We start from the raw sequence: 26535 nt of genomic DNA on the forward strand, positions 1-26535 counted from the left end.
ATCAAGTAATGGGCAGCGAGAATCATCCCAGAAAAATATCAATCAAAATTGAAGAGTGTTAGTAATTTGATTATCCTGATGGTTTTTGTGTTAGTCATTTGATATAAATGACTTAGGAAGCACTGTTCCTTACATATATGACTAATAGACTAAGGTATTTTTTTGGGTCAATGACTTATAGACTAAGTTGGGTAAACTTTCATGCCGATAAAAAAGAGGACGGCCTTTGGACTTAATTTAAGTAACTTTGAAGCATGAATTGTTGTTGGAAGCACTGAAATAAATATAGATGTCTCCAGCCCAGCCTTCAGAAAACTCATGCTCACACCAGTGAACATTTCCTCTTATCTTTCCCATTTGTGGGCAGCTTTAGTTGAGTAATCTCCCATAAGATCTTGTCTCCTCTGTTGCAGTTCCTTTACGTCTATGTTATTTAGATGCCTATCTAAAGCTTTCTCGGTGTAATATAGAAGTGAGCAAGAATTTAAAAACTCTCTGAATTGGTAAATTTTTTGATGCGTACGTCTGGAGCTGTGAACAGCTTAATCCTATTAAAAGACGTGACGTTCATCGAAATTGTTTCCGGTTTAGGAGCTGAGTTTCATTTTTATAGCTATGTTTTCCAAGACTTGGGTGGCAGAGAGATTGAAGCAGAGGAGAGCCGTGATGAAGTTCTTGTGGGTGCTTGGTCTTGTAACAGCACTTGTTTTCAGCAAATGGGTTGACGGGTTTCTGAAGAAGAGTCTTAATAAGACAGAGCCGTCTTTGTTGGAGACCTATGGAGGCTCCAATGCTGCAAATAACACATTAATGGTAGAGTTAACCCTCATTGAAAGAGCTGGCGCTAAAGGAGCAGGTATACATTTTCTAAGTCTTTGTCTTAATTCTTCTTTCTTAATGATAGTGACTTCAGATAATTAATGGTTTTTATTTGAGCTCGGTCTTATATTTGTTTTGGCCTAATTTTACCTACTTGTGAATTTGGCTCTTGCAGTCTGCTTGGATGGAACATTACCTGCTTATCATTTGCATCCTGGACATGGGTCAGGTGCAAATAGTTGGCTCATTCACTTGGAGGTTTGTGAGTAAAATCAGAAACAATGACATCTTTTCAAATGTTAAGTATATCTTAAAGACAGTTTCAGGAAACTTACATTTCAGAGCATGATGTAACTGAAACTATCAGATGACAAGTTACATGTTTCCTTTTAGTTATCTTTGTTTTCAGTTGATTGATCGCCAAACAAAGCCTCTAAGTCCTTCTTGTGGCAGGGAGGAGCATGGTGTAACGACACCCGGAGTTGTTCTAACCGCAAAAATTCAGCATATGGATCTTCATCACTCATGGAAAAAGAGAGGGCATTTACTGGAATACTAAGCAATGAAGCTGAAGATAATCCTGGTTTTCCCCTCAAACTTAATGCTAAACACCTGCATCTGCCTTTTGTCCTGGTTTGGCCGTCTTGACCCTTATCATATCACATATGGGATTGCAGAGTTTTTCAACTGGAATAGAGTAATGCTTCGCTATTGCGATGGTGCTTCTTTTTCTGGGGACAGTGAAAACAAGGTCAGTAGGATGTTCTCGCCTTTTACATTTTCCCACCAATTGTTGGTACTGGTTATAATTTGGCTTTGAGCAATGAAGATGCATATTTAGGATCTCACAAGCATTGTCTCAGCTTTATATCGTTGATTAGGCAGTACATTGGTGCTTTCCTATAGAAATTAAGATTGACTTTCTAGTTTTTATTTTAGAGTTGCACAAAGTTACACTATGAGAAGAGTATATCAAATACTAAATTCAACATGAATCTGCTAGTGCTACAAGGTACCTCAACTATTTCTGTTGATATGTGTATATCAAATGCTAAAACGTAGCGGTCCTGGTTTTAGGAAGCAAACCTGCAATTTAGAGGACAACGTATATGGTTGTCTGCAATGGAAGATTTGATGTCGAAGGGCATGCGCTATGCCAATCAGGTATACCATTTCTTCTTGCTCAGGATCTATTCTTTTTCCCTTCTTATGGCACTTCTTGCAACATATTGTTTTAGGCTCTTCTTACTGGTGGCTCTGCTGGCGGTCTGGCATCCATTTTGCACTGTGACGAGTTTTGGGGCTTATTTCCCACAACTACAAAAGTGAAGTGCATGAGTGATGCTGGATTTTTTCTTGACGCGTGAGTACTATTAGTAATGCTCTTACTCTTCGCTGCATTTTTTATATGCAGACATGTTCCTAGCTAGTTATTAACACTTCAATTTTCATTGGCGATCCTGCATGGAATTGTAGGGTTGATATTTCTGGTGGACGCACACTCAGGAATTTATATACTGGTGTTGTAGGCTTGCAGGTATTGACCTTACCAGATTTGCAACCAACCTCCAAACCCTTTTTTCTTCATATGAAAGAAACACACGTACATTATGTCTTCTGCATACAGAGTGATAAACTGAGAATTCTATGATTGTTGTCCCAGGGGGTGCAAGAGAATCTGCCACATTACTGCACTAGCCACCTCGATCCTACTTCGGTAAACAAATTTTTCTCTCTCTTCTCTTGCAGTTTTTGATTCGAAGATAGGTGGAAAAATAAAATAAGTTGTACGCTTGTTCTTGCTCTTAAACTGAAGCAAATTCCAACCTTTCTTGCATTGCAGTGCTTCTTCCCTGAGAACTTAATCGCCAACATCACAACCCCGCTATTTATACTCAACGCAGCATATGATTCATGGCAGGTAAGTGTTCATTTTAGTAGGGTCTTACTCTTATCTGAGAATTACTAATGGACGGACTTTTTCTGAAATAATGGATTGAATTGTATTTTCCCACTTCAAATCAGATACAAAACAGTTTAGCTCCTTTATCAGCAGATCCCCACGGCGACTGGAACGGTTGCAGATTAAACCTTGCAAGTTGTTCTCCATCCCAGATGCAATTTCTGCAAGGTGACAGGCATCCCATATATGAGGACTTGTTTGAGCTCTTAAAACTTGTAGCAGCTTCAGAAACAAAGTAACTAAAACCTGTAAATATTATGTTTCTTGAAACAGGATTTAGGAACCAAATGTTGGATGCATTAAAACAATTCTCAATGTCTGATCAAAATGGGATGTTCATAAATTCATGTTATGTGCACGGTCAAACGGGGCAAGGTGCATGGTTTGCTCCTGATTCTCCTGCTGTTGGAAACAAGGTGAACCTGTTCTTCCATTCCAACACAAACACATGTATACATAGATAGAGTTTCAAGACATGATCCTAATGTTATGTTTCAAGATGTTGCAGACGATTGCAGAAGCAGTTGGAGATTGGTATTTTGACCGAGCAGAAGTTAAGGTTGTTGATGAAACTTGCCGCCATCTGGTTCCTTCAGTGACAGCATAGTTATATGATTATATCAATTGGCTCATTTCCATGGTCATCCTATTATTGAGTTATTATCCCCTGTACTTAATAAAACAACTTTGTAATGCAATTGAAATCAATGGAATTCCTTCTGCGACGAACATTGAAAATTGACACTACCTACACTAGATGTTTGCATATGTGGGCTTTATAACACTTCAGTCCAAATGCTGAAGCCCAGTACTATTCAAACCCATCTAAGCATACGTGGGCTTTTCAGACCTCAATCAAAAGTTTAAAGCCGAATGTTATGTCAAAAACCAGTCTCGCCAGCGCAATATGCAGTTGGATTATTAACCCAAACGGAAATTTAGCATATCCATGTCGGGTTACTGTGGTTTAATGCACCGCACAGTATTTTGTGAGAGTTGAACATAGCACTACTCCATACAGTACAGGTTAAACAATTCTACCCTTTACACTATATCAAAAGCAAAAAGAAGAAAAAAAATCACTGCAAATTGCCGCCGTACAACCCGTGGTGATTTGTATTTTACAAAGAACATCATCAACCCTGCAAAGCTAGCCTATGAACTATGAGATAAATAGTTTTGATCTTCCTCAGTCTGATAAAGTAGGGATCAATTGGTATCTTTCTTCAACAACAACAACCAAGACTCAGAGACTTCTCTTTGTACGTATCTTTATATTCTCTCTCTCTCTCTCTCTCTCTCTCTCTCTCTCTCTCTCTACATATATATAAAAATATACAAGTCTTCTCTGCTTTGTTATATCCTATTTGCTTTAACTGCTTCTCTGCTCTGTGTTCTGATTATAAAAATATACATGGTTCGAAACCAGACAAAGAGAGTTGATTTAATTTGTGATATGTGTTGCATTAATGATCCTAATGCCATGTTACCCTTCATAATTTGCAGCATATTATAATTAATGTTAGCTAGAGCCTAGAGAAAGGTCTTGTGTGCAGGAATCAAATTGCACTCAGTTCATATTTTGGGGAGTTGAAAATTAACAATCATCAATGATTGTGCCAAGATTTGAGACTTCCTCTAGAATTATTGGGATTATGATTAATTATAAGATTCCTTATCATTAACCCCTTGATTGTCTGCAGGGATGAACAAAAGCTCATGAATAATGTAAGTCTATATTGTATTGCTCTCCTGGGCCAAAGTCTTTTTGGTGTTTTCTTATGCTTTCAAGTTTCAATCCAAATAAAATAATCTGTACATTGAAATATAAACGGTGGTGGTTTAATTAATCCTTAGCTTTAATTTAAAAATCAAAGTAATATCAAGTACTTAAAATAAAGTACTTCTCATGATATTAACAATTAACAATTTGCCAGTTGGTAAGGAACTATATTAACAAAACCACAAAGTCATGGGAGGAGGTAATATATATATATATATATATATATATAGAGAGAGAGAGAGAGAGAGAGAGAGAGAGAGAGAGAGAGTTCTCCCATGTTCCCAAGGCACATAAATAAATAAATAGATGACTTTGTGCATGCCTGTGCTTGACATGAGATTTCTGCTACCAGTGGGGCTCATAGTTCCACTGTTAAACCTTTGTCTTTATAAGAATAAGTTGTTACCAGAACAAAAACTAAATGGCCACAAAAGAATATTTATTAGATGGTTCATCAATAATTCTTTGAAAACTATAGGGACCCAAATCAACTTAGGGAACAAGCTACAAGAAATGGGCTCATTCTAGCAAGTATTTTGAATTTATCCGTGGTTTATATGGAGTAGCGAATAGCCGTGCTCTTAAATCAAAGATTTATGCATTTCATTTAGCATTGATGTTTAGGCCATGCACTAGCATATTGTCAAAATGAGAGACAAGATGCTGGTTTTTCTGTGCTGCAGATTCTTCGATCGAATCTCTGCCAACAAAGAACAGCCAATTATTTTTAATCTTTTTTAATCTCCTTCTGAACCTCAAAGTGTTTAGGTGAAGAACATTCCATGAAAGTTGATTCTAATACAAGAAACATATTTAACTTTGTTTATTATGTTTTTGTCAACTTGTAGAGTTTAAGAAACCACAATTCCCCTACTGATTTCAAGACCCTTTTTTCCCTGACTTACCTGTGCCTGAATTCTTGTTCATCTTTATTTCTCTGTGCATACATGGATTATATGTGGTAGCTTTGAGATATATAAATCTTTGCAGCAGAACAAAATCTTCTGACAAATAATATTTTACATAAAATCATCATCTCCTCCACAGAGCAGAACTCATCATTGGGTTAATGATTATGAACACATTCATCTCATCAGTTGATAGAAAGTATTAAGCCTTAATAGTTTAGAAAAAAGAAAAGTAAGGATTCCAATTAAATTAAATTAAATTACACACTGGGTCATCTTGGTGTAATCCCATCTTCTCCTCTCTCCGTTTGGCCAATATTTGCAATGCTTTTTGTTCTTTACCAACACTCTTTAATTTGTAGGGCCCCAACAGATAGACCCAATAATTTGGTTCACATGCATGTATATATAGAAACCATACATATAACATTTATATATTGCCCTGAAATAAAGAAAAAAGATATTCGAATAAATAAAAATAAAAGACTTAGACATATTCCACGAGGGAAACTGTACAATGATGTATGTGTGCATGGACAAACAAAATGGTGCCTGTCGTGTATTTTAGAGGAGGAAAGGCGTGGCCTTTTTCCTTGAATAGGCTTTCCTTGAAATATACCCCAAACCCAACCCATGCACTATTGTCGTCTCTTTTTTTTTCCTTTTTGGAATGAAATGTTTTCAAATTTTGCCGACGGGGTCTGATCCCGTGGAAAAAGGTCTCGATAGTGTGTGTAAGAAACCTCCTCTCCTCGTAGCTTAGGCTATGGCTTGTATTTCAAAAAAAAAAAAATCAAAGTTTATCAGATTATTCCAAGGCCAGAACAGTCAATGTATACATACAGTAATATCATGATTTTACAGGCATGCATGCACATTGTTTCTCTTTTCTGTGTTTTTATTCTTTAACTGACTTTAATTCTCCTATGTACCATTGGGTTGTCCCCGAATTGTCAATTATGAATTCATATACATTTATATATGTTTTCCCTATCTGTTTTCATTCCCTAGAGCAAGATTTACCCTTGTCTTGCTCCATAAGGCGAAGATGCTTGGTGATGAATTCACCTCTCTTTCTTTTGGACCCTCACTCACTCACTCACTGTTATGAATTTTCATCTGATGAGCCTGCACTGCACGGAGTCTTTTCTGTTATCTTTTTTCTACACATCCCACTGAAAACTCTCTCTCTCTCCTTACTTCTTTTCTTGAAGTTTCAGCATCTTGGAGGGACCCAATTCTGTGGTTCCTCACAGAAGTAGTAAAAGTATAGGCCCACCCTAGGGACACCGCACACGGTATGCTCTTGTCTTGTGATATATTATAGTACGAAAAATTATAGCTAGCTTTGTCACAATATGTCACCTCTCTCCTCCTCCACCTCAATGCCACTGTACACTTAAATATCCTCCTCATTTTTCTTTTGTACTTAATGGGAAATTTTCTTCAGCTCTCATGTCTTGAAGATAATAATCTCTAGTCTATTTGCCACCCAAGAAAAACAATCAGACAAGAATTTATGGCCGTTGTTGCATTGCAAGTCATTTCTCATATATATTTTTTTCTTCACCAGTACTAGCAGGTGGATTTCTATAAACATATGATGTGGGAATCTTGCCTTGCCTCCCTCATTATTTTTATTTATTTATGCTTGGCACACCATGAACTTTATCAGCTTGTAGTAAAAGGAAGACAACCATTATTTCATGTCTTCATCAGCCATTGAGTCTTGGAGGGAGAGGAAGTGACTTAAAGACTGTTAAAAACATGAAAAGTGAAAAACATCTCCATCTCTAGGAGACATTGATAGACATCCATTTAAGAAAAATGCCCGCTTGAATTTCTGCACTGGAAAATATAATTTTTCTCTATCCATATTATTTAAATGTGAAAAGAATCAGGAAAGAAAGTGATGTGTATATATAAACAATATATATAACATCTAAATATAAATTTTAAAAAATGGATCCCAGGAAACCAAATATATTTGGATATCTTGCAGACGGAGTCACAATCACCTCTGGACTTCAGATTTGAAAAGGTGAAGGCGAAAGTGAAAGTAATGATACTGGTTGTGGTTGAAACTTTGTATATTTGGAAAAACTTAATTTTATTACTTACATAATTCTTGTACTGTATGACCTATGCTGGTGTGACAAGAATCACATGACATTCCACGTCAGTAGAATATTTCTCCCAGAAGAAAAAAGTGGGGGGGGAAGGGAAGAAAAAAAAGCATATACAACCACTATTGAATTTTCATCCACCACACATTGAACCCCAATAAATGTTTTTTGCTGTTTTCAATTAAATCTGCAATAATTGAATGAAGAACATGAAATATATATTTCATGCACAAACCTAAGCATTTGGATGAACATAAACCTCAGATGAAGATATCACAATATATATGGTGATTAACAATGAAATATAAAGGCCGATAAATTTGGTATTGGACGCATTTACAAAAAAAAAAAAAAAAAAAAATTCTATAAGCACACACCTGTAAATTGTAAAACCAGAAGAAGTCTTACTTCCAAGCCCTCTCTCTCACTCTCTCTCTCTCTCTCTCTCTCTCTCTCTCAAACTGACAACTTCTGATGATGATGTTGAAATTTTTTGTTCTCAAAGTTAGCTAGATAGAGTAGGTTGTCCTGCACCTGATGATTTTGAATGATAATAAAAACTAAAGGGTCTGTCCAAAAGCTACAGCAAGTCTCTGAAGATCCTTTGTACACATCTCTGAAGCTTGAAAAGCTTGTTGGTTCTGATGGTGCCAAGTTGAAGCTGTTGTTGTTGCACTTGAACTGCTTGACAAAAACTGCGACGTTTCTGGTTTGACCTGATCATGAGTGTATGTATTATTATGTTGAAAGGCTTGATGATGGTTTTGTATAGCGGTTGTTGTTGTTCCCATCAGAAATGGACTGTGGAGATATTCAGACCATTTTATCTCTTCTGCATCGTCAGATTTTACAGGCTCTGGCAGGCCCCAAGAAAAAGCTGCAGCGCTGCTGTCAAAGAAGCTGTTGCTGCTGTTGTTGTTGTTGTTGTTGTTGCTTTGCAGTTCCATGTTGCTGCTGCTGCTCCTGTTGCCATTGTTGCTGAAGGTGTTTGAATCCCAAGTGGATGAATTATCAGAGGGGAGGCTGATGGAAGGCTTCACACGTGTTGGGGGAGTTGTGAAGATTGATGAGCTTGATGACATGGTTGGAAGAAGACTTGGTGTCATGCTAGAACTGAAGTCTACCGGTAGCATCTCAGAAGACCTTGGATTTTGATTGAGGAAGCTGAAAGTGGTATTTGGATTTACTGCTAGCCCCATATCTGATCCATAATTGGATTGGTTTTGATGAAAAGAGAAATACCCCACCAAATCATAGGGCCTGCAACTGCTGGTGGAGCCTTCATGTGAGGTGGTACAAGCTCTGTCCAGGAAGAACTCTTGGGTGGGTGGATTAACAGCAGTCAAATTCTTGCTGCTGCTGCTGCTGCCATTGTTACTGTTGTTGTTGAGGACCTTGGAGCTGGAAGAAACCTCAACCGGGTACCGGTTTTCGGAGACTGCAAGTGGCTTTGAATTCACTGCCTCAGCAAGATTGAGTTCATTTGATCCCACAGAGGCTTTCTCATTGCTTCTGTAGGTTGGGGAGAGCTTGCTAATCTCTTTGTCATCTTGATCAAGTGCCTCTGAGAGTGGTTTGTGAGTGTTGGGGTCAATGCCTCTTTGTCTCAGCTTCTTCTTAATGCAGGAATTCCATAAATTCTTTATCTCATTATCTGTCCTTCCAGGTAACTGAGCAGCAATCTGAGACCATCTGACATATAGCAGCAGAATTGATTTTATTAATTGCCCAGAAGATGAATTGAAGAAGGAAAAAGAAAAAAACCAAGTTAACATAAAGTACCTGTTTCCAAGAACTGCATGAAGTTCTATTATCAAATTCTCTTCTTGCTGTGAGAATGGCCCTCTCTTCAAATCAGGCCTCAGGTAATTTATCCACCTTAACCTGCAACTCTTCCCACACCTTTGTAGACCTGCCAATATATCATACCACATGTCACATAAAGAGAAAGACCTGTAATTTTGTTCCCTTAATTTGCAAATTAAAAGACAAATTAGAGTACCTGCTAGCTTAGGCACTGAGCTCCAGCAGCCATGACCATGCTTGGTGATGTAATTGAGAAGCTTATCATCCTCCTCAGGAGACCAGAGGCCTTTCCTTAGCTTCTGCTTGTAGCAACAAGAGTGCCTCCCCATGTGGAGTCCAAGACACCTGCAATGCTGGCAGAAACTTTATAAAAGTGGCTAAGTTTTTTGTATATATGGAGACCCTGATGTGAATTTGTCAGCAACAGGAGAGGAGGCTTTGATATGTATGCTTTCTAGGAAGTGAAGTGGTGGAATTTGAGAACAGAGAGAGAGGACAGAGAGAGAGAGATGATAAGGAGTTAAGAAAATGAAATGGCAGCCTGGTAGGGAATCAATTTAATAGGAGGAGCCTCAAAGAGAGAAGTCACATTCATGAAGGTGATTGGAGATTGTAGTTTGAAAATTAGTGAAATTGGCTAAAATAGCCTCTCTCTTTTTTCACAATTTCTATTCTAAAATAGTCTCCCTTGCATTAAAGAGGCACTATAGGAACGACAAAAAGACACTATATGAGACGGGGCTATTATAGAATAAAAGTTGTAAAAAAGGGCTATTTTAGCACAAACCCCTTTGAATTAACATTGCATTTTTCTTAGAGTTGGGTTCCTCTACTTTCTACTGCAGGGTCCAAGTCAGCTTCTTGACCTACACACGGTGGGCTCCACCGCTATCCGACGGTCCAGATTGCAACTGAAAGTGCCTAGTTGATGGATAGGATCATATGAGTGAGATGGAGCTCCAATTATTTGACTTCGATAAGTCTCATCAAGGTTTGAGAATTTAAGAATTTGGCTTCACTTCTTGAGCATTTTTTGAAAGATATATAATCCGTCCATGGAAAAGCTTGGACTAGGAAAAAAAATAGTCTTAGAAGCGCGTGTTAATTAAGGTTTTAGGTGATGAAAATGAACCAGTCTACAAAACATATTTGGTAAAAATGGAAAATGACAACTCTTTAGTTCGTATTGAGTTTTAAGCAATACCCCATTTCATCAAAACTCTATCCAAAGATTCTTAACACAAAAACAGCCACGTGAATTTGAAAAGGGAAAATTTCTCTTGAAAAGAAATCTCCATGACTAGTATCCTTTGCTAATATAAGCTAGTGTAATAAATGATTGATAACTAAGGCTCAATGTATCCATTATTTAGAAATATCTTTTACACTTGTAAACCGTTTCATATGTTATGTCGTTAGATTGTTAATCTGAATGGTTGATCAAGTAAATTCTTGCGTATGATTTAATCCTTATTTATCATAAGATTATGTATGATAAATATTTTTTTAATTATATGTATTATTAAAAGTAGAATACTCCATTGCTACACACCCCTTTATTGACTAACTTTTCTGTGAGATACTTCTCGTATATTATATTGACCTCCTTTTTTTTTTTCCTATTTGCTTTTGGGTAATTTCCCCAAATCATGATTACTTTGAAAAGTTTCATAATTGATTGCAAAAGAATGAAATATTTCCAAGATATAGCTAAGAAATTGGGGTCTATTTATGCTTTCCTAGAAAATCACTCAAATCCTGCCAAGTCCTCTGTCATGCATCTCTTGTTTTCCAATTTACCTCTTAATTTTCTTTCCATTTCATTCAGTCTTCTGACCTCATTAGCAACTTGTATGACTATGTGTAATGCCAATTAAGGGTATGAAAATATGAAAGAAGTAACTACTAATTACAGGCACATTCTTTTTATATTGAAAATGACAATAAATAATGACAAAGGCATAGCTGTCCTTTATTTGGTTGATTAAGTATTTTGAAATCTGAATGAAGACAAATTGGTTGAATTATTAAAATTATTTGCATCAGATGAGTTCTCACAACAATATATCAGTTCATTTAAGACAATTTGTTTTTACCATTCTGTATGAGTTTGTCTATATGGGCAAAAACATAAGAAAAAGACCTACAACTTTTGTTAGCAGAGGCTTCTATTGGACAATATTGGTATTATGAATGATACAGTTGCATAATTTTTCTTTAGTATAAGCGATTGGGGGACGGGGGTGTCTCTGGGTTTCAAACTTCGGCCCACATGGGTGGAGTGGAAGAGCTCAACCAACTGAGCTATCCCCACTGGCATACAATTGCATTATTGAAGTGAAGCAAAATATACAGTGGCAGATGTTGTACGCTAGGACCTTAAAATGGTATATGAACAAATTAAATTAATCTTCTTTATAATAGTACAGATAAGCTAAATTAATGTAAAAACCAGAAAAAGAAAAAAGCAAAAGCCAAAATAAGGTGACGACTAAAGCATGTATATGTCTCCTTTTATAGTTCTGGATGGCAGAATATTCTATGTGCAGAGTATGCATGGCATACAAACATCCAAACAGGTGAATAATAAATAATTTTCCCAAATAAATTAACAATTTCCTTAAACACATTCCAAATTTTTAGAAAGAGGTTTAATCTAATAATAACTTCTTCCTTCTTTTTTTTTTTTCTGTGATAGCCTGTCAAGTTGTTCTTGCATTATGAAGCTTCCCTTGACCTTAGCAATGTCTGAATTCAAAACATCCTGCTGTGAATTGAATATTAAAAATGGTTCACAGACCCCATGAGAAGATGCTTGTAATCTCCATGCCTCATCATGAACCATATGAGCTGTTCTTACGAAGTCAACTATTGTTACATGTTTATTCCCTTGTTCTTTTTGCTTGATATATCATATGTTTATTAATCTGTCGGCTTTGCTGTCATTTCTATGCTTTCACTTTTATTTAATCAATTAATTATCTGCATATTGAAACTGGTTTTATCTGTGTGTTTACTTCCTAACTTATAATAATTTTTATCTTTTTGACCCTCCATTCTAGGGAATGAAAATCTCTGTCTTCTGTCCTCAAATGATTGGCAGGTTTTTAAAATTTCATAGGCCCCTGTACACACTTCTTTCATCTTGGTTAAATTAATGGGGTAACTGAGGAGTAATTTTTCGATGCGACCGTAACACCACAAAATCTTGTAAACAAGTTTATTCATGTTGACATTGATGAAAATAGTGATCTGTTAACGGATTAATTTTTCGATGAAACTGTAACACCGCAAAATCAGGTGAACAGACTTATTCAAGTTGATATTGATGAAGATGGTGTTTACATTACTGTGTAGTCGTCACCAAGAACAAGAGGTGCATATTAAGGGGTGTCTCTTAAGCACTTTAAGTAATCATGGCCAGACAAAGCTTGGGACAGATCTAATCCAAAATCGCTTCGAGAAATTAATGTGCATTTGTATATTACAAGTTGCTGAGCTGGATTTTGGCTAGAGAAGGTTGAATTGAATGAATATACTCGAGAACTTAACCATATGAAGGCAAAACATAGGTCCCCCAAGTTTAGCAGTTGCAAGGAAGAACACATCAAAATTGAACTTGCATAAAGAAAAAGGGTTGTTGTGGGGCTTTGCTAATCAATATTTCTACCCTTTAATTAATCTCAGTTTATTATATTGGTCCACCGTGTACCATGCCATAAAGGAGAAAGAGAACCGTTGAGTAGAAGAAGGCCTAATCTGCAAGCCTTTTGCAGCAGAGAGAGTTGTGTGGTGATGTGATGTAAAATCAATAATTTATTATTTATAATTTATAATTTTTTTCATAGGGGGAGACAGTGAATTTGTTTATTCAACAGTCATCACAACACCATCATTGTGTTGAGAGCTTTCCCTTAAACTCAATGCATTTTTCTCTTTCTTTTTTCTTTGTTTTCTCATCTTTTTGCATGTTTCTAAATCTGTATTAATTAATTAAATTACCCTCTATAAGTGTGTCATGGTTTCTCTGTTGATTTGAAGTCATTAGCATTGAGTCATAATTTCGACCAAGTGAAAAAGATCAGTGAACAGTTTTTGGTACATCAGCATTGTGTCACAAGTTAAGTTTCACATCAGGTAAGAATGAGTTTGATCTTGTGGTAATGATGGTGTAGGCCGGAAGCATCACCTAACATGCTAGTCTTTCGGGTCGGATGACAAGCCCCCAGCTTGTGACTAACGGTATCAGAGGAGACCCAAATCCGTTACGCGGAGTCACGCAACTTGTTTTTGTGATCTGGCTAGACAGAAAAGTGATATGTAACAACGTTAACAACTTAACATATAGGTAGTTGGTTTATCTACTCTCATTATTTTCCTCATTCTGTAAAAGATAAAGCCCTTTTGTACCAGTTGATTCTTGTGAGCTCACTTTACAGAAATCTTCCACTCAAGGGTTTTCCAGAATTCAGACTACTTGAGGCACATGTATTCTGTGGAAAGAAGATTAGCTAGTCTTATCAAATTTAGTTCTCTGTATCTTAGACAAAGTGTGAGTCATCAAGTGGGCAGGCTTTGATAACTATTGCTACTACTTTAACAAATTCATCATTCAAGCAAGTGTAAATTATACCATCTAATTAAGTAAAGAAAAGGCACTGATGCAAAAGGCCTGGTTGATGGGAAATTTGTAAATGAAATTCATGGAAAGAAAGATTTGGAAGATCATAATTAGAAAAGAAAGTCATTGAAATGGAGGGAGACACAATCCATACGCCCTTGAAAGATGGAGATGCCCTCTTTTGCATTATCCCGGAAGCCATCTTTTCATAAGCTTAATTCAAAAACAGACAACTAATTGACAGTCAAGAAGAGCAACCCGTGCTCCATATACCACAGAATGACACCTTATATTCCTAAATAAATTCTTTTTAACTACAGATGTTTATTTCCATCCACTCAAATTAAGGCAGCAGCCAATCTTCTTCCCACATTTTCTCTGCTGAAGTCTGCAAAACCAGGACAGCAGCCGAATTTTTCCAGTTTCTTGGGATTTTTGTTGGGTTTTTTGTGATTAAGCATGTTTCTGCATTAAGATTGTGAGTGAGGACATATCTTTTTCAGCCATTGCCCGAACTTTATGGCTAGAAATTGGTACATGGAAAACACAGGTGAGAAGGAAAAAGAAAATGTGGGGAAACACTCCACATTGTGTTGCTGGGCAAATGGATCTAATAGAGCCTTGAAAGGTTACATTTGAGATGACCCTAATGTATCTACTCAATTGGCCCATTCGCGCCAGTTGGAAACATAAGCACATGGCTATCTCATGAGATTTAGTTAAATCACAACTAAACTTAATTATCTTGTCAGAGAGTGTGATGATGATGATAGAAACATGAGCATCAGCATCATGAGCCATGACGTTTTCTTGATTGCCGTATAGGGAAGCTTAAGATCTCAAAAACAATCATGATTAAGTAAAAATGCCACTGTTCTTTCCCATTAATCCCCGTGTATTAGTTTTTTTAATAGCTTATTAGCAACACTTAATCATGCAGAAAGGGATGTAGCCCTTGATTTGTGTCAAGTTAAATTACAGAGTACATTGGGCAATTGACTTTAACAAGAAGGCAACATTATAAGAAGTGTGTTTGAAAGCCATTTAATTAATCCCATCAATTATCAAAAAGCTTTGTCTGGTTGAAATGCTCCCCTATGTACCCCATCCTCGAATAATTACATCTTTGCTTTTGCTTTATAGTGGGAAATGATAGTCAACTTTCTTGCCTCAGTTACATCATTACTTCTAATTTTGGGGGAGAGCCCCTGCCCTTAATGAACTGTTCGAGATTCTAATGGGAATGCTATGAGAAATTGAGCCTTCTCAATCAGTGTGCTTTTGAGAACTGATGGCATACTCTCATTGGTGCTTTCCTTAACAGATTTTGATTAAAGGTGTCTAATCAAATTTATTATGAAAAAAAAGGAGAAATAGGAGGTCCATGACAGATTGTTCAAAATCTAATCCATCACAGTACTAGGACCTAATTGGTAAATTCCTATATCTCATTGGCAAACATTTGATAGCTATAGTAGGTGGCGGCTAACCGTTAGTATACATGAATTCTACTATAAATGCATATGAACGGTTGACAATCATTCACACACGAGCATGAATGAATGAATGTATCTAGCATTCGCCTCAATATTATTATTTTCCCTTGACCACCCTTCACATGTACCATTTGCCCAACATGGCATGACCCTTTCATTAGCACAGCCTACTTAGAAACTGACACTTGGTTAGGGCTTCCTCACTTTTTTGGCTTTGGTTTACACTCTAGAAGTACCAGCATTATGCTTAAAGTTACACTTGGTGTCAGTAGAAAACCCATTGTTAAGCAGATTCAGGGCTAGCGTTTGAATCTTGTTATCCAGCATGCAATTTTATAGGTTATGAAATTACATTTTGAAAGATTTTCTAAGTTTAAAGATAATGGAATCAATGGACTGTTTGAACTTTGAAACAAACCATCTAATGGTGATGAAGACCTCATCTAAGGCTCTCACTATATAATTCTACCCTAATGGTGTATTCGAAACACCTAAAAATTACTCCATGGTATCGGGTCTCTTCTTAGAGTCTTGATCTGCATCTTGGTTTACACAAAAATAAAAAGAAAAAGAGAGAAAAAAACATCATGGATATAAAGTCTCTCAAACGCAAAAATCGAGATGAAAACAAAAAGGCCCAAACCCAAATTCCTAACAATCTTAGACTTGCAGAAGTTCTAAATGCTACAGTCGTCTTTTATTTTTGGGAAGGAAGAAAAGCCTCATGGCTATGAAGCTTGCCATACCATGTGATGCCCTCAAACGACTTCTGGGCTTTTGGTCTACGAGGCTCATACTTCTTTTGAAATGAAAAAGCGAACGCTCTTCAAAATGAAGCTTTTGCATCTGAGGCCCACAGTTCTTTTTCTTTTTAAATTTGGTGAGCTCAGTTGTTAGCCACATGCTTCACTTTTTCCTTTTTTCTTCTTTTTCTCTCTCTTTTATTCTTTTGCATATGAAAGGTTAATAAAAAGTTTACCAACAAAGTCTAAAAAATGTGATTGGGACGTGTAATTTTCTTCAGATTCAACCATAACATAATAGTATGCACTATCCACTTCTTCATATGTCATGATAAAAGAAAATTCAAATTAGAAAAACAACGCACGGATAGAAATAAAATCAAAAGATACATAAAGAAGCAAAAATTTCGTCTAAATGCATTTTCGTAATCGCAATCAAGCGATCCTCAAGTCAAAACTTCAATAAAAATATGTGAAAAATACCTGCGATCGAGTTTATAAGTCTTCCTAGTCCTCGCTACCTATATTTAAATACTACGTTTCTGATAATAATAAAAATATCTGTATTTCTTCAACTAGTTCTCCGTAGACTAAAAAAATATGCATAAGTTACACGTAGTGGATCCCAGCTTCATGGGATTGATTGGTGCTGTGCATGGCCGCCATGGCCCAACATGGACGCATAACTTGTTCTTGACCCAAAAATAATTTTCAGACCGTTAAAACGCAGGAGGCTCTGGTGCCGTCCACGCCCAACTGTGGCTGTCACTCGCTCCATTTATATATATATATATTTTTATTTCTGTTGATAAACAAAAAGTAATTAGTTTTCCAAGCCTAATCATTGCCAGTGTTGCCAGGACCATGTGATGTGGCCTGCCAATTGACAACCTGTTTTTCATTTGTGTGTGGTAGCTCTTCGTCTTCTTCTACTTCCCGTAACTTCACTTGGCCTTTTTTGGGTCGTTCGTTGCCAACAGTCTTGTTCTTCCTTTCCTTTCCCTTTCCTTTTCCTTTTTTATTGCCTCTGCTTTTCACTTGAACATCTTACTTCCTGCTGCTTGGTACAAGTGTTAAGCTTGCTCTTGATCCTCTCATGGCTACAGAAACTGCTGCATCACATCATGTTCCTACCACTGATGACGAGGTTAGTTCCTTCAGTGATCAAGTATGATCCTCCTTTCAGGGATTTCAAAGTTCATATGATCCAGAGTTGATTTTATGTGTTGTATTGTCTTATGTTTTGTGAGCTATAATCCATCAAAACCCAGTTATGATTATGCTTTAATTTGTTATATTTTTCATGTTATTGGGTATTAATTGATATTTTTCATGAATACCAACTTGGAGCATCATGCAAGTAACCTTGTCTTTCCATGGTTTGTGATTTGGAGGTGTCCTGCTTTTTACTTATATTCATATTGGATACATATATATATATATATATATATATATATTTGTATACCTTCTCAGATAAGAATATATAGGTATGCAACTTTCAAAGTAGGGGTTTCAAAATCTATCCATCTCATGAATAGCCTGAAGAAGATGATAGGTGATATGTGTTTTAGATTTTCAACAAGTGATATATTTTGAAATTTTTACCATGAAAATAATTCAAAACAAGTAGAGATATGAATAACACATAAAGGGCACCATCTTCTGTTTAGCAGAGGATGCCACAGATATCTTATTCAATATGATGCAGAGCTTTTTAAACCCAAAACAAAGTTTCCAAGTTCTACACATATGTGGTTGGCTTTCCTATTTGAATTGGACACAGAGATCTCAGTAACTAGTTCTTATCAAATTTATTTTTGGATGAGATTATAGATGCCCGAAGAGATTAAAAGCAATGCTTGTAGTGCTCTTATTGCCAGTTTCTTTACTTGATCTCTTTTGTGTATGTTTGATTAATACCTATGCACCTAGCAATACTTGGCTAGGTTGCTTATTTCTATGTGAAGCCCTCTTCCTCAATGGATTTATTTATTTTACTACTGATCATCTTTTAATCACTGCAGCAAGTTGAAAAGAAGGTGCGTGAAGAAGAAAAGGCTTCTGAAAAAGAAAATGCTTCTTTACCCCAAGGAAGTGGAGAAGAAATAACCAAAACTGAGGATGCAGCAAGTCTAGCAACACCAGCTGAGTCTGAAGGTGTTGATCATAAGAAGATTGAGCCTCCTGTAGTTGAAGCCATTGAGAAAACTAATGGTGCTCCTGTGCCAGATGTTAAGGTGGAAAATGAATCCATTCCTGATTCACAAACACCCGCTATTCCAAAGCAAGTGGCTGATGCTGCTGAGAGCCCAATAGAGGTTAAGACAAACATTGACTCTGTAGTAGGAGAAGCACCAAAAGAACCATCAGTAGGTATCATTGAAATAGGCCAAGTGGAGCAACCAAAGATAGTTGATGCTCCTCAATCATCAGTTGAAGCCATTGAGAAAACTAATGGTGCTCCTGTGCCAGATGTTAAGGTGGAAAATGAATCCATTCCTGATTCACAAACACCCGCTATTCCAAAGCAAGTGGCTGATGCTGCTGAGAGCTCAATAGAGGTTAAGACAAACATTGACTCTGTAGTAGGAGAAGCACCAAAAGAACCATCAGTAGGTATCATTGAAATAGGCCAAGTGGAGCAACCAAAGATAGTTGATGCTCCTCAATCATCAGTTGAAGCCGTTGAGAAACCAAAGGAGTCAGTAGCAACAGTCCTAAAAGAGATTAAAGACTCAGAGCCAGAGCTTGCTATTGCAAAAGTGGAGGAAAAACCAAAAGACCAATCTGAATTTTCTCAAGTAGAGAAAAACCACGATGAGGAGCCTGAAGAGCGCATGCAGGATGAAACGGTGAAAGATGAAGGGCCTGTAGCTGACAAGGTTGAGCATATCACATTCTTGGAGCAAGGGAAAATTGAAACAGTCAATACACCTAGTCTAGCAGTGGAGGAAGAACCAGAACAACCTAAACTTACAGCAGAAGAGAAGAAATATGATGAAGTTGAGCCTGGGAAAAGTGTGGAGGATGAAAGATTAAAAGATGAAGGATCTTTGATTGGTAAGGTTGAGGAGCCCACATTCCTGGAAGAAGGGAAAACTGATAAAGACGATAAGCCTAGTCTAATCGGAAGTCCAGAAGAGGCTTCACTTAGTCGGGAGGCTCAAATCAAGCTACAAGATGAAGGGGATTCTTCTCTACCTGAAGTCACAGAAAAGATCACTACTGAGGACCAAAAGAAAGAATCAAGTGGGGTTGATGTGGTTGAGAAGCTAGCAGAAGAGGCAGCAGTGGAGACTGAAAAGGTTGGAAAAGAGAATGTGGAGACAGGAAAGGTTGAAAGGGAGAATGTGGAAACTGAAGATTCAACTCAACCAATTAATGAAGACCAAAAGAAGGAAATAAGTGGGGTTGATGTGGTTGAGAAGCTAGCGGAAAAGGCAGTGGAACTGGACACGGTTGGAGAAAAGGAGGTGGAGACTGAAGACAATGTAAAGGAAACTATAGAGGATGAAAAGAAAGAATTAAATGGGGCTGATGTAATTGACAAGCAAACAGAAGAGGCAGAGGTGAAGTTCGAAAAGGTTGAAGGAGAGAATGTGGCAAAGAATGTTGAAACTGAAGATAATGAAAAGAGGAATGTTATAAGTGAGGATTTAGCTAAACCGATTGAAGAGGAGCAAAAGAAAGAAGTTGGTGGGGTTGATGTGGTTGAGAAGCTAGCAGAAGTGGCGGCAGTGAAGTTGGAAAATGTAGAGAATGTTATGAGTGAGGATTCAAGTCAACCAATTGAAGAGGAACAAAAGAAAGAAGTGGGTGGGGTTGGTGTGGTTGAGAAGCTAGCAGAAGTGGCAGCAGTAAAGTTGGAACATGTAGGGGAAGAGAAGGTGGAAAAGAATGATGTAATTGAAGAGAATAAAAAGATAAATGTGATAACTGAGGATTCAACTCAACCAATTCAAGAGGACCTAAAGAAAGAATTAAGTGGGGTTGATGTGGTTGAGAAGCTAGCAGGAGAGGCAGTGGTGGAAATAGAAAAGTCTGGAGAAGAGAATGAAACAAAGAATGTGAAACTTGAAGAAAACGAAAACAGAAATGTGATTAACGAGGTTTCAACACAACCACTTGAAGAGGAGGTCAAGAGCTCTATTTCTCCCCCTGAAGTTATAGAAAAATCATTTGAGGAAGCTGAGAAATATGTTGAACCTGCAGTGAAAAAAGAAAGAGCAGAACAGATAAAAGATGAGACTCCAGCTAAAGTTGAAACCAAGAAAGATGAGAGTGTGGAGGAAAAGCAAGATGAAGTTACTAGAGCTGTTGATGAACCACTTAAAGATTCCAAGCAATCTGAGTCAGAAGTAAAGGGAGAGGATAAATTGGAGGAAAAGCAGGATGAAACAGATGCTGGTAAATTGGAAAAAGTCGATGATGATGTTGCAAAATCTAAACAGAATATAGAGCCTCCTCCCACCAAGGATGGTGATCAAACAAAACCCTCCCAGGACCTGCCAAAAGAAGTTCCAGTTAAGCCCTCTCAGAAACAGTCAAATACCATTTTGTCGAAGGTAAAGCAGTCACTGGTGAAGGCAAAGAAGGCAATCATTGGGAAATCTCCAAGCTCCAAAAACCATGCCTCTGGAACCAAGGATGATATTAAAGTCAAATAATGAGATGGAATATTAGTTTGCATATATCACTTATTGTCTCTTCCCTCATTCTTGTGATGTTTATATGATTGTGGGTTCCCCCCCCTGGTGTTGCTGCTCACTCTCAGCTCATGGCTTGTGTTTTGATGGTAAAAGAATGTGTGCATATAGAACATATAGGCTCCTGCCAGACTCAGTAGTGTAAAGTGGTGTGTATATTGTTAGTATCTTCCCCTCTTGACACTTGATTTGAGTTGTAAATTGTAAGTACTCTCTGTGTTGGTGCTTGATGTTATCGCCAAGAAAGAAGTTTAATATCGTGAAAAATGGAATGTGGATTTATGTTCAAGTTTCAATCATCATTTTCATCCAAATACCATTTACTTTTGCCAATAGCTTGCATTTCAGTTGAAAACAAAATAAGATTGCAAGCCCAGTCAAGATCTATGAAGAATTGGTCGAGATTGGGAAAGACGACGTTTGCTAGCAACAACTAGGAACAAGCAAAATGAACATGGAACCATCTGAATAGCCAACAATCCTTGTTAAAGATTGTACCATATTTCACCAAAATGGCTTCAGAGAAAGAGAGAGTACAACATATGTATTATTAAGACATTACTCTGATTGTCATTAATTCAAAGAATTGTTATAATATGTCCAAAAACACACATTTGATACATATATTTCCGGTATATTCAACTCTTATGCTTTGCTGCATTACCTCCCCGGCTACAAAGTGAATGTACAAAAGCTAGAAGGGACTTCAAGTCTTCTCAAGGTACCAAAATCTGTGCAACATGTAATCGTGCTCTCCTGAAATTATAATTCAGATGGTTATTGCAAAGGTTCAAGATCGACTCAGAGGTGCTTTGTACTTTAAATTGTATCTACCCGGATCTGAAACAAGCAAAAGATCCAATCTCAAGATGCTGCATCATGGATTTCTCTCCTCCAACCACAGATAGAAGTAGAACTGCTTAACCTGAATGTACAAGTGGAGATAAGTTCATACTTCGTCCAAGAAAATGAAGTATTACTGTGTTGTGTATGTGAATATAAAAATTTGTGTATACGAGAATGCCCTTATACACTCACTAGCTGTTCTACTAAGCACAACGTCATTTCCGTTAGAAGATCTGTTAGCTCTGTTGTTATCGACATCGGCCGCTTGAACATTATTTCGCACCAAAGCAGGCTGTCCAAAGCCCTCATTAGTTGCTTGGCACTGGCAACACCAAAGAACAATAAAAACTTGATTTAGGCATGGAAAGAACACAAACTCCAAAGGTCTAAACAATTATATAAATCCTAGGACTTGTCCACCTATTACCAATTGTTTTTGGATTAGATGCTCCAACTTTAACATTGTGTCAAAGCAGGAGATTGTTTGGCTCAATGTGGTCATATGTCAAGAGGGGCATGTTGAAAATATAGAATCCAACATTGAGAATTTCAAAACTTGCATCTCAGCATACAAAATCTTGGGGTCTTTTCACCCATTGTTAATTTATTTGGATTGGATGCTCCTATGTAAGTGCAAAGAATCCCAATAAACATGCAGCATCAATTAAACAACCAAACTCTCAATCATTATCATATATTTTTACAAAAAAGAGTTCAGTTCATAGTAAATGCACAAACCTGACTAGATGTCTGATTCATAGAGCTATTGGCATTGGTGTTCTGCACGACTTGAGAGTTCATGTTCTGAACTGAATCCTTTGAACCAGAAACTGGAGCTGATTCCGCATTTTCCATAGGGCCTCCTGCACCACATGCATTTAGTCCTACAGATGACTTCATAAAGGGACCTCCTGATGAAGGAACTAAGGGCGGCCGTTGCATCGGCATGGGAACTCCTTGACCAGGAAGCCCAAACATCTGAAGGTTAGATCCTACCATTCCATTGAAGGCAGGATGCCCTGCCATAGGTGAATTAGGGAAATGTGCTCCTTGCATGGGGGGCACCTGAAGCATAGGGTAACTAGGAGATCCACCATTCATGTCGGGCATACCCATCCCAAAACCCATGCCTAATCCCATCCCCATCCCCATTCCCATTCCCATTCCAAGACCCATGGGCGAGAAATGAGCCATACGGGGTGCATGCATGTGCTGCATTCCTGCTGGAAACATCATTGGTGGCATATACAAACCAGCTCCCATTGACATAATCTGCAACGAGATTGAAATAATACCATGTTATACTTGAATATCCAATTTCTTAGACATTAACATGAAAGATGAATAAACTAAGGAGTGATAGAATAAGTTTACCTGTACCTGGAGCTGAAGTGTCTTCAAATATTCAATAGCCTCATCGAGCATTGAAGCTTTGTCCACCTTATTTTCCATAAAGAAATGTCAGCATAACCAAATTACAGAAGAAGATATTAACAAAAAACAGGTTATGCTTAAACTTCCATGACTATCAGTACCATTCATTATAACAAACAACTAACAAAGTTTCAGAAAGAAAGAAAAAAAAGTTTGAAAGACTGGACGTACATTTCAGATTTTAATTGATAGGCTTCCCTAGACATGGATACTATTTTAAAAATCGTTTTCACTTCCAAAAGTGTTCAAATTAGGTCATGGATTAACACCAAAACTGTAAACTTCTAAAGTCCATCAAACATCACAAGCAAATATCTGGCAAGACTAAAAAACTTTCAGGGAAAAAAATCCAACCTTATTGCAATTGGGTATGAGTTCTTGTAAAGCACGCATCTTCTCATTGATTCTATCCCTTCGCCTCTGTTCACAGAAATCCAGAACGAGTACAATTAAATAATCTTAGAGTTTACAAACAGCACTATGGAAAGAGCTAACATGTTCTCTGTCATGAATACTATTGATGATTGGTTTTGCTCACCCTTTCTGATAAATTATGCACTTCTGCTGCTCTGCTTCTCTTGGAACCCATGCCCCGAGCATGAGCTATTTTTTTCACACCCACAGATTCTTCCTCCACATCCTGCACATGAGGAGGTTTTCTTGGTTTATGGAGGGAAAGGAAACAGTAAGGAACTCCAAGAAATATTGACTACCAACTTTCAACTTACGTCACTATGGCATTCAGACTCGTCAGTATCACGAGATTTTCTCTTCAAAGCATGTGTTGGGTCATCTGAAGCTCTCTCTACACTATTGCCTGAGCAAACAGATGAAGCAACAACAGGCTCCAAAGTTTTTTCACCATCCCGAAGTACCCTATTTGCACTTTCACAAGGAATATGATTGGTGTTTGTGTCATTCTTAGAGGCATCCTCTTGGCATGCCGCCTCAGACTGTTTAGCAGCACATGATTCCTCAAGAGGCTTAGCTTCTGTTGGTTTCAATTCAACATTGGATGTCACTGTAATATGTTGGCATTGTGAATTTGACTCCTTTGGTAAACCGCTGCTTGAATCGATTAGAGTTGACTCAGGAGGTTTGTTACTAGTTGCAGCTGAAACCTTGCCCTTATTTCCAATCCTTTCCATGCTTGATAAACCTGAGCCAGCCACCACACCAATGCTCTGAAGATTAGATTTCACAAGAGCAGCTGGTCGTGAGAAATGGGAAAAGTTCACTACGGATGAATTATTATTACTAGGCATTACTGGATCTTGCCTCTGCATTTTTATGCCAGGAAAAACACCTGCAGATGAAACCTCAGTTGAATTCTTGCAAACAGTAGGATGGGTGGCACTACCCGTATTATCACCAACAATATCCGAAACCCTTGATCTGAAAGATGGAAATAATGATTGGGATTGCTGTGATGATAATGGGTACAATTGACTGGTACCAGTTTTAGGTCTGCTAACATCATCACCATCTACTGAAGTAACCTTTGGCGCATTCCTTTGCTCCAAATAAGCACCTTCATGTGCAGAGTTGGTATTGGAGTCCCTATATACCTGACTAGAACTACTCCTTTTATCCACTGAGGCAAGATTGCTATTGCTGGAAATCTCATTTGCAGTGACAGTGGATAATTCAGGCAAAAATTCATGACAGTATTCATGATGTAAAGGTTCATCAATGGAATAGTTCAACCAAGGCAATATTTCATCATCTTCACTCAAACCCATTTCGGAAGATGGCACCGACAACGGAATTTCATCCAATACAGACTCCACCGATCCAAACTTCCCTGTCTTCGCAATGTTGCCATTTCCTACATCTTTATCTCGATTCTTGGGGGTGTAAGATGGTAAGCTATTATTACAAGTTGGACTCTTTCTAGTTCTACTAGACTGGCCTTGCATCATAATTTGACCATTTTCCCATACTAGCTCAACAAAGTCATTTACAGGTCTGCATTAAATCCCACAAGGTGGAAAAGTGGGGAAAAGAAGAAAAATTTCCGCAAATGTTAAATGGGAAAACAGAACACATCTCAATGACACCAAAAAATAAATAAAAAGAGAGGTAAGAGTGCAAAGATGGTAAAAATGTGGAACAGAACTTACTCAAAATCTTGACTTGAATCAACCCTCCCGGCCATCCGATAAAGCTCGGACAAAGGCATGGTGAGGAGCTGTAAAGCACTGTGTTATTCTGAATTGCCACAAAGCTTCAAGAACATAGCCATTATTGGTAGCTTCTACACAGTAGGCTTGATCTAGGTGTCGAGTTCAAAGCACCATAAATAAGTATATATTATGTATATATATAGAATGCCAAGAGGCAAGAGTGTTTGAAGACGTAAACTCCCAACCAAAACCCCACTATAAGACAGTCCCAGTTCAACTTATAGTGGAGGAAAAAAAAAAAATTATATTCCTTGCAGTTATAATTTACAGAATAAAATCTTTCTTTAAATACTAAAGTCTCTATCAGTAAGTAAAATAAAATATACAACTTAGTTTTAAAAACATAAAAGTGAGCAGTCAAAGTAGTTCTTTAATGGCTGCCAAAGATCCCTAAAAAACCTCTAATTTGAGCTCCTTTGAGTTAAAAATTAGTTCTTTTCACTTTTTTTAGTCATTAAACGAAAAACCCAGAAAAGAGATTACATCTCCTTAAATTAATCAACAATCTTAAGCAAAACCCCAACTACCCAACAATCTAAACTTGAAGAACAGCTGAAAATCTGCACTACCCACTAATACCCATCTAGAAATATAATCATATACACGTAGGGCATTAACAAAAGGGATACAAGAAACTTGATTTTGGGGAAATCAGAGTTCCTCGAACTAGTCAAATTACACCAATCCACATGGTAAATCAGAAAAAGCTCTTAAGAGTTAGTAAAACTGAACTCGAACAAAGAGAACCCATGATTTCACACGAGAGAGAGAGAGAGAGAGAGAGAGAGAATCCACGTGGACGGTGGACGTAGAAGGCGGCGAAAGGCTTGCAGACTTGCAGGGGGACCAATGCGTAGAGAGAGAAAAAGAGAGAGGGAGAGAGAGAGAGAGTGGGGAGAGAGATACAAAGTTTCAACTTTCAACTACCAAAATTTGGCTGACGCCATTTGTGATGTTAACCATGGTCAAACTTCTTATCATGTTATAACCTATTTACCTTTGAATTTTGTTTCCGGTACTATTCTTTAAAATATATATATAAAAGTTATATTGAAGGATGTAAAAATCGAACATCTTGTTAAACGATAAATACTCTTA

General features: G+C 37.5%; 4 protein-coding genes and 1 long non-coding RNA gene across 7 annotated transcripts; 3 read left to right on the forward strand and 2 right to left on the reverse strand.

Moving 5' to 3' along the window:
• The first annotated feature begins 472 nt into the window (after window positions 1-472).
• LOC148921161 (pectin acetylesterase 12-like) lies at window positions 473-3520 on the forward strand. The gene is made up of 12 exons (XM_008248111.3): window positions 473-856; window positions 995-1077; window positions 1273-1402; window positions 1497-1570; window positions 1897-1983; window positions 2058-2182; window positions 2296-2356; window positions 2483-2536; window positions 2663-2740; window positions 2845-2950; window positions 3056-3198; window positions 3291-3520. Exons 1-12 carry the CDS (start codon window positions 616-618, stop codon window positions 3387-3389), a joined length of 1281 nt encoding a protein of 426 aa, XP_008246333.2. The 5' UTR covers window positions 473-615; the 3' UTR covers window positions 3390-3520.
• A 4379-nt stretch (window positions 3521-7899) lies between these two features.
• Window positions 7900-9995, reverse strand: LOC103344517 (transcription factor MYB61). The gene is made up of 3 exons (XM_008248110.2): window positions 9602-9995; window positions 9382-9511; window positions 7900-9291 (listed from the first exon to the last, which is right to left on the reverse strand). The coding sequence occupies exons 1-3, from the start codon at window positions 9732-9734 to the stop codon at window positions 8160-8162; spliced, it is 1395 nt and encodes a 464-aa protein (XP_008246332.2). The 5' UTR covers window positions 9735-9995; the 3' UTR covers window positions 7900-8159.
• LOC148921162 (uncharacterized) lies at window positions 9875-10428 on the forward strand. Its single transcript, XR_016122910.1, has 2 exons — window positions 9875-10004; window positions 10251-10428. It is a non-coding gene; the product is annotated as an uncharacterized LOC148921162 (long non-coding RNA).
• Window positions 10429-17108: 6680 nt separating this feature from the next.
• Window positions 17109-21267, forward strand: LOC103344516 (uncharacterized). Its single transcript, XM_008248108.3, has 2 exons — window positions 17109-17412; window positions 18290-21267. The coding sequence occupies exons 1-2, from the start codon at window positions 17362-17364 to the stop codon at window positions 20930-20932; spliced, it is 2694 nt and encodes an 897-aa protein (XP_008246330.2). The 5' UTR covers window positions 17109-17361; the 3' UTR covers window positions 20933-21267.
• A 249-nt stretch (window positions 21268-21516) lies between these two features.
• PIF3 (phytochrome interacting factor 3) lies at window positions 21517-26365 on the reverse strand. 3 transcript variants are annotated; one of them, XR_016122912.1, is made up of 9 exons: window positions 25375-26358; window positions 23980-25219; window positions 23790-23891; window positions 23606-23671; window positions 23192-23257; window positions 22556-23089; window positions 22010-22139; window positions 21806-21896; window positions 21517-21727 (listed from the first exon to the last, which is right to left on the reverse strand). XR_016122912.1 is itself a non-coding variant. In XM_089043336.1 (8 exons), exons 1-8 carry the CDS (start codon window positions 25431-25433, stop codon window positions 21892-21894), a joined length of 2202 nt encoding a protein of 733 aa, XP_088899462.1. In that variant the 5' UTR covers window positions 25434-26365; the 3' UTR covers window positions 21517-21891. The 3 variants fall into 3 exon arrangements, 2 of the variants coding, with proteins under 2 accessions (XP_088899462.1, XP_088899459.1); XM_089043336.1 differs by having other exon boundaries at window positions 21517-21896; window positions 25375-26365; XM_089043333.1 differs by having other exon boundaries at window positions 21517-21896; window positions 23198-23257.
• Window positions 26366-26535: the final 170 nt, after the last annotated feature.

The sequence above is a fragment of the Prunus mume genome, linkage group LG1 (assembly GCF_029339155.1).
Source record: "Prunus mume cultivar Tortuosa linkage group LG1, ASM2933915v1, whole genome shotgun sequence".
Taxonomy (NCBI): Eukaryota; Viridiplantae; Streptophyta; class Magnoliopsida; order Rosales; family Rosaceae; genus Prunus; species Prunus mume.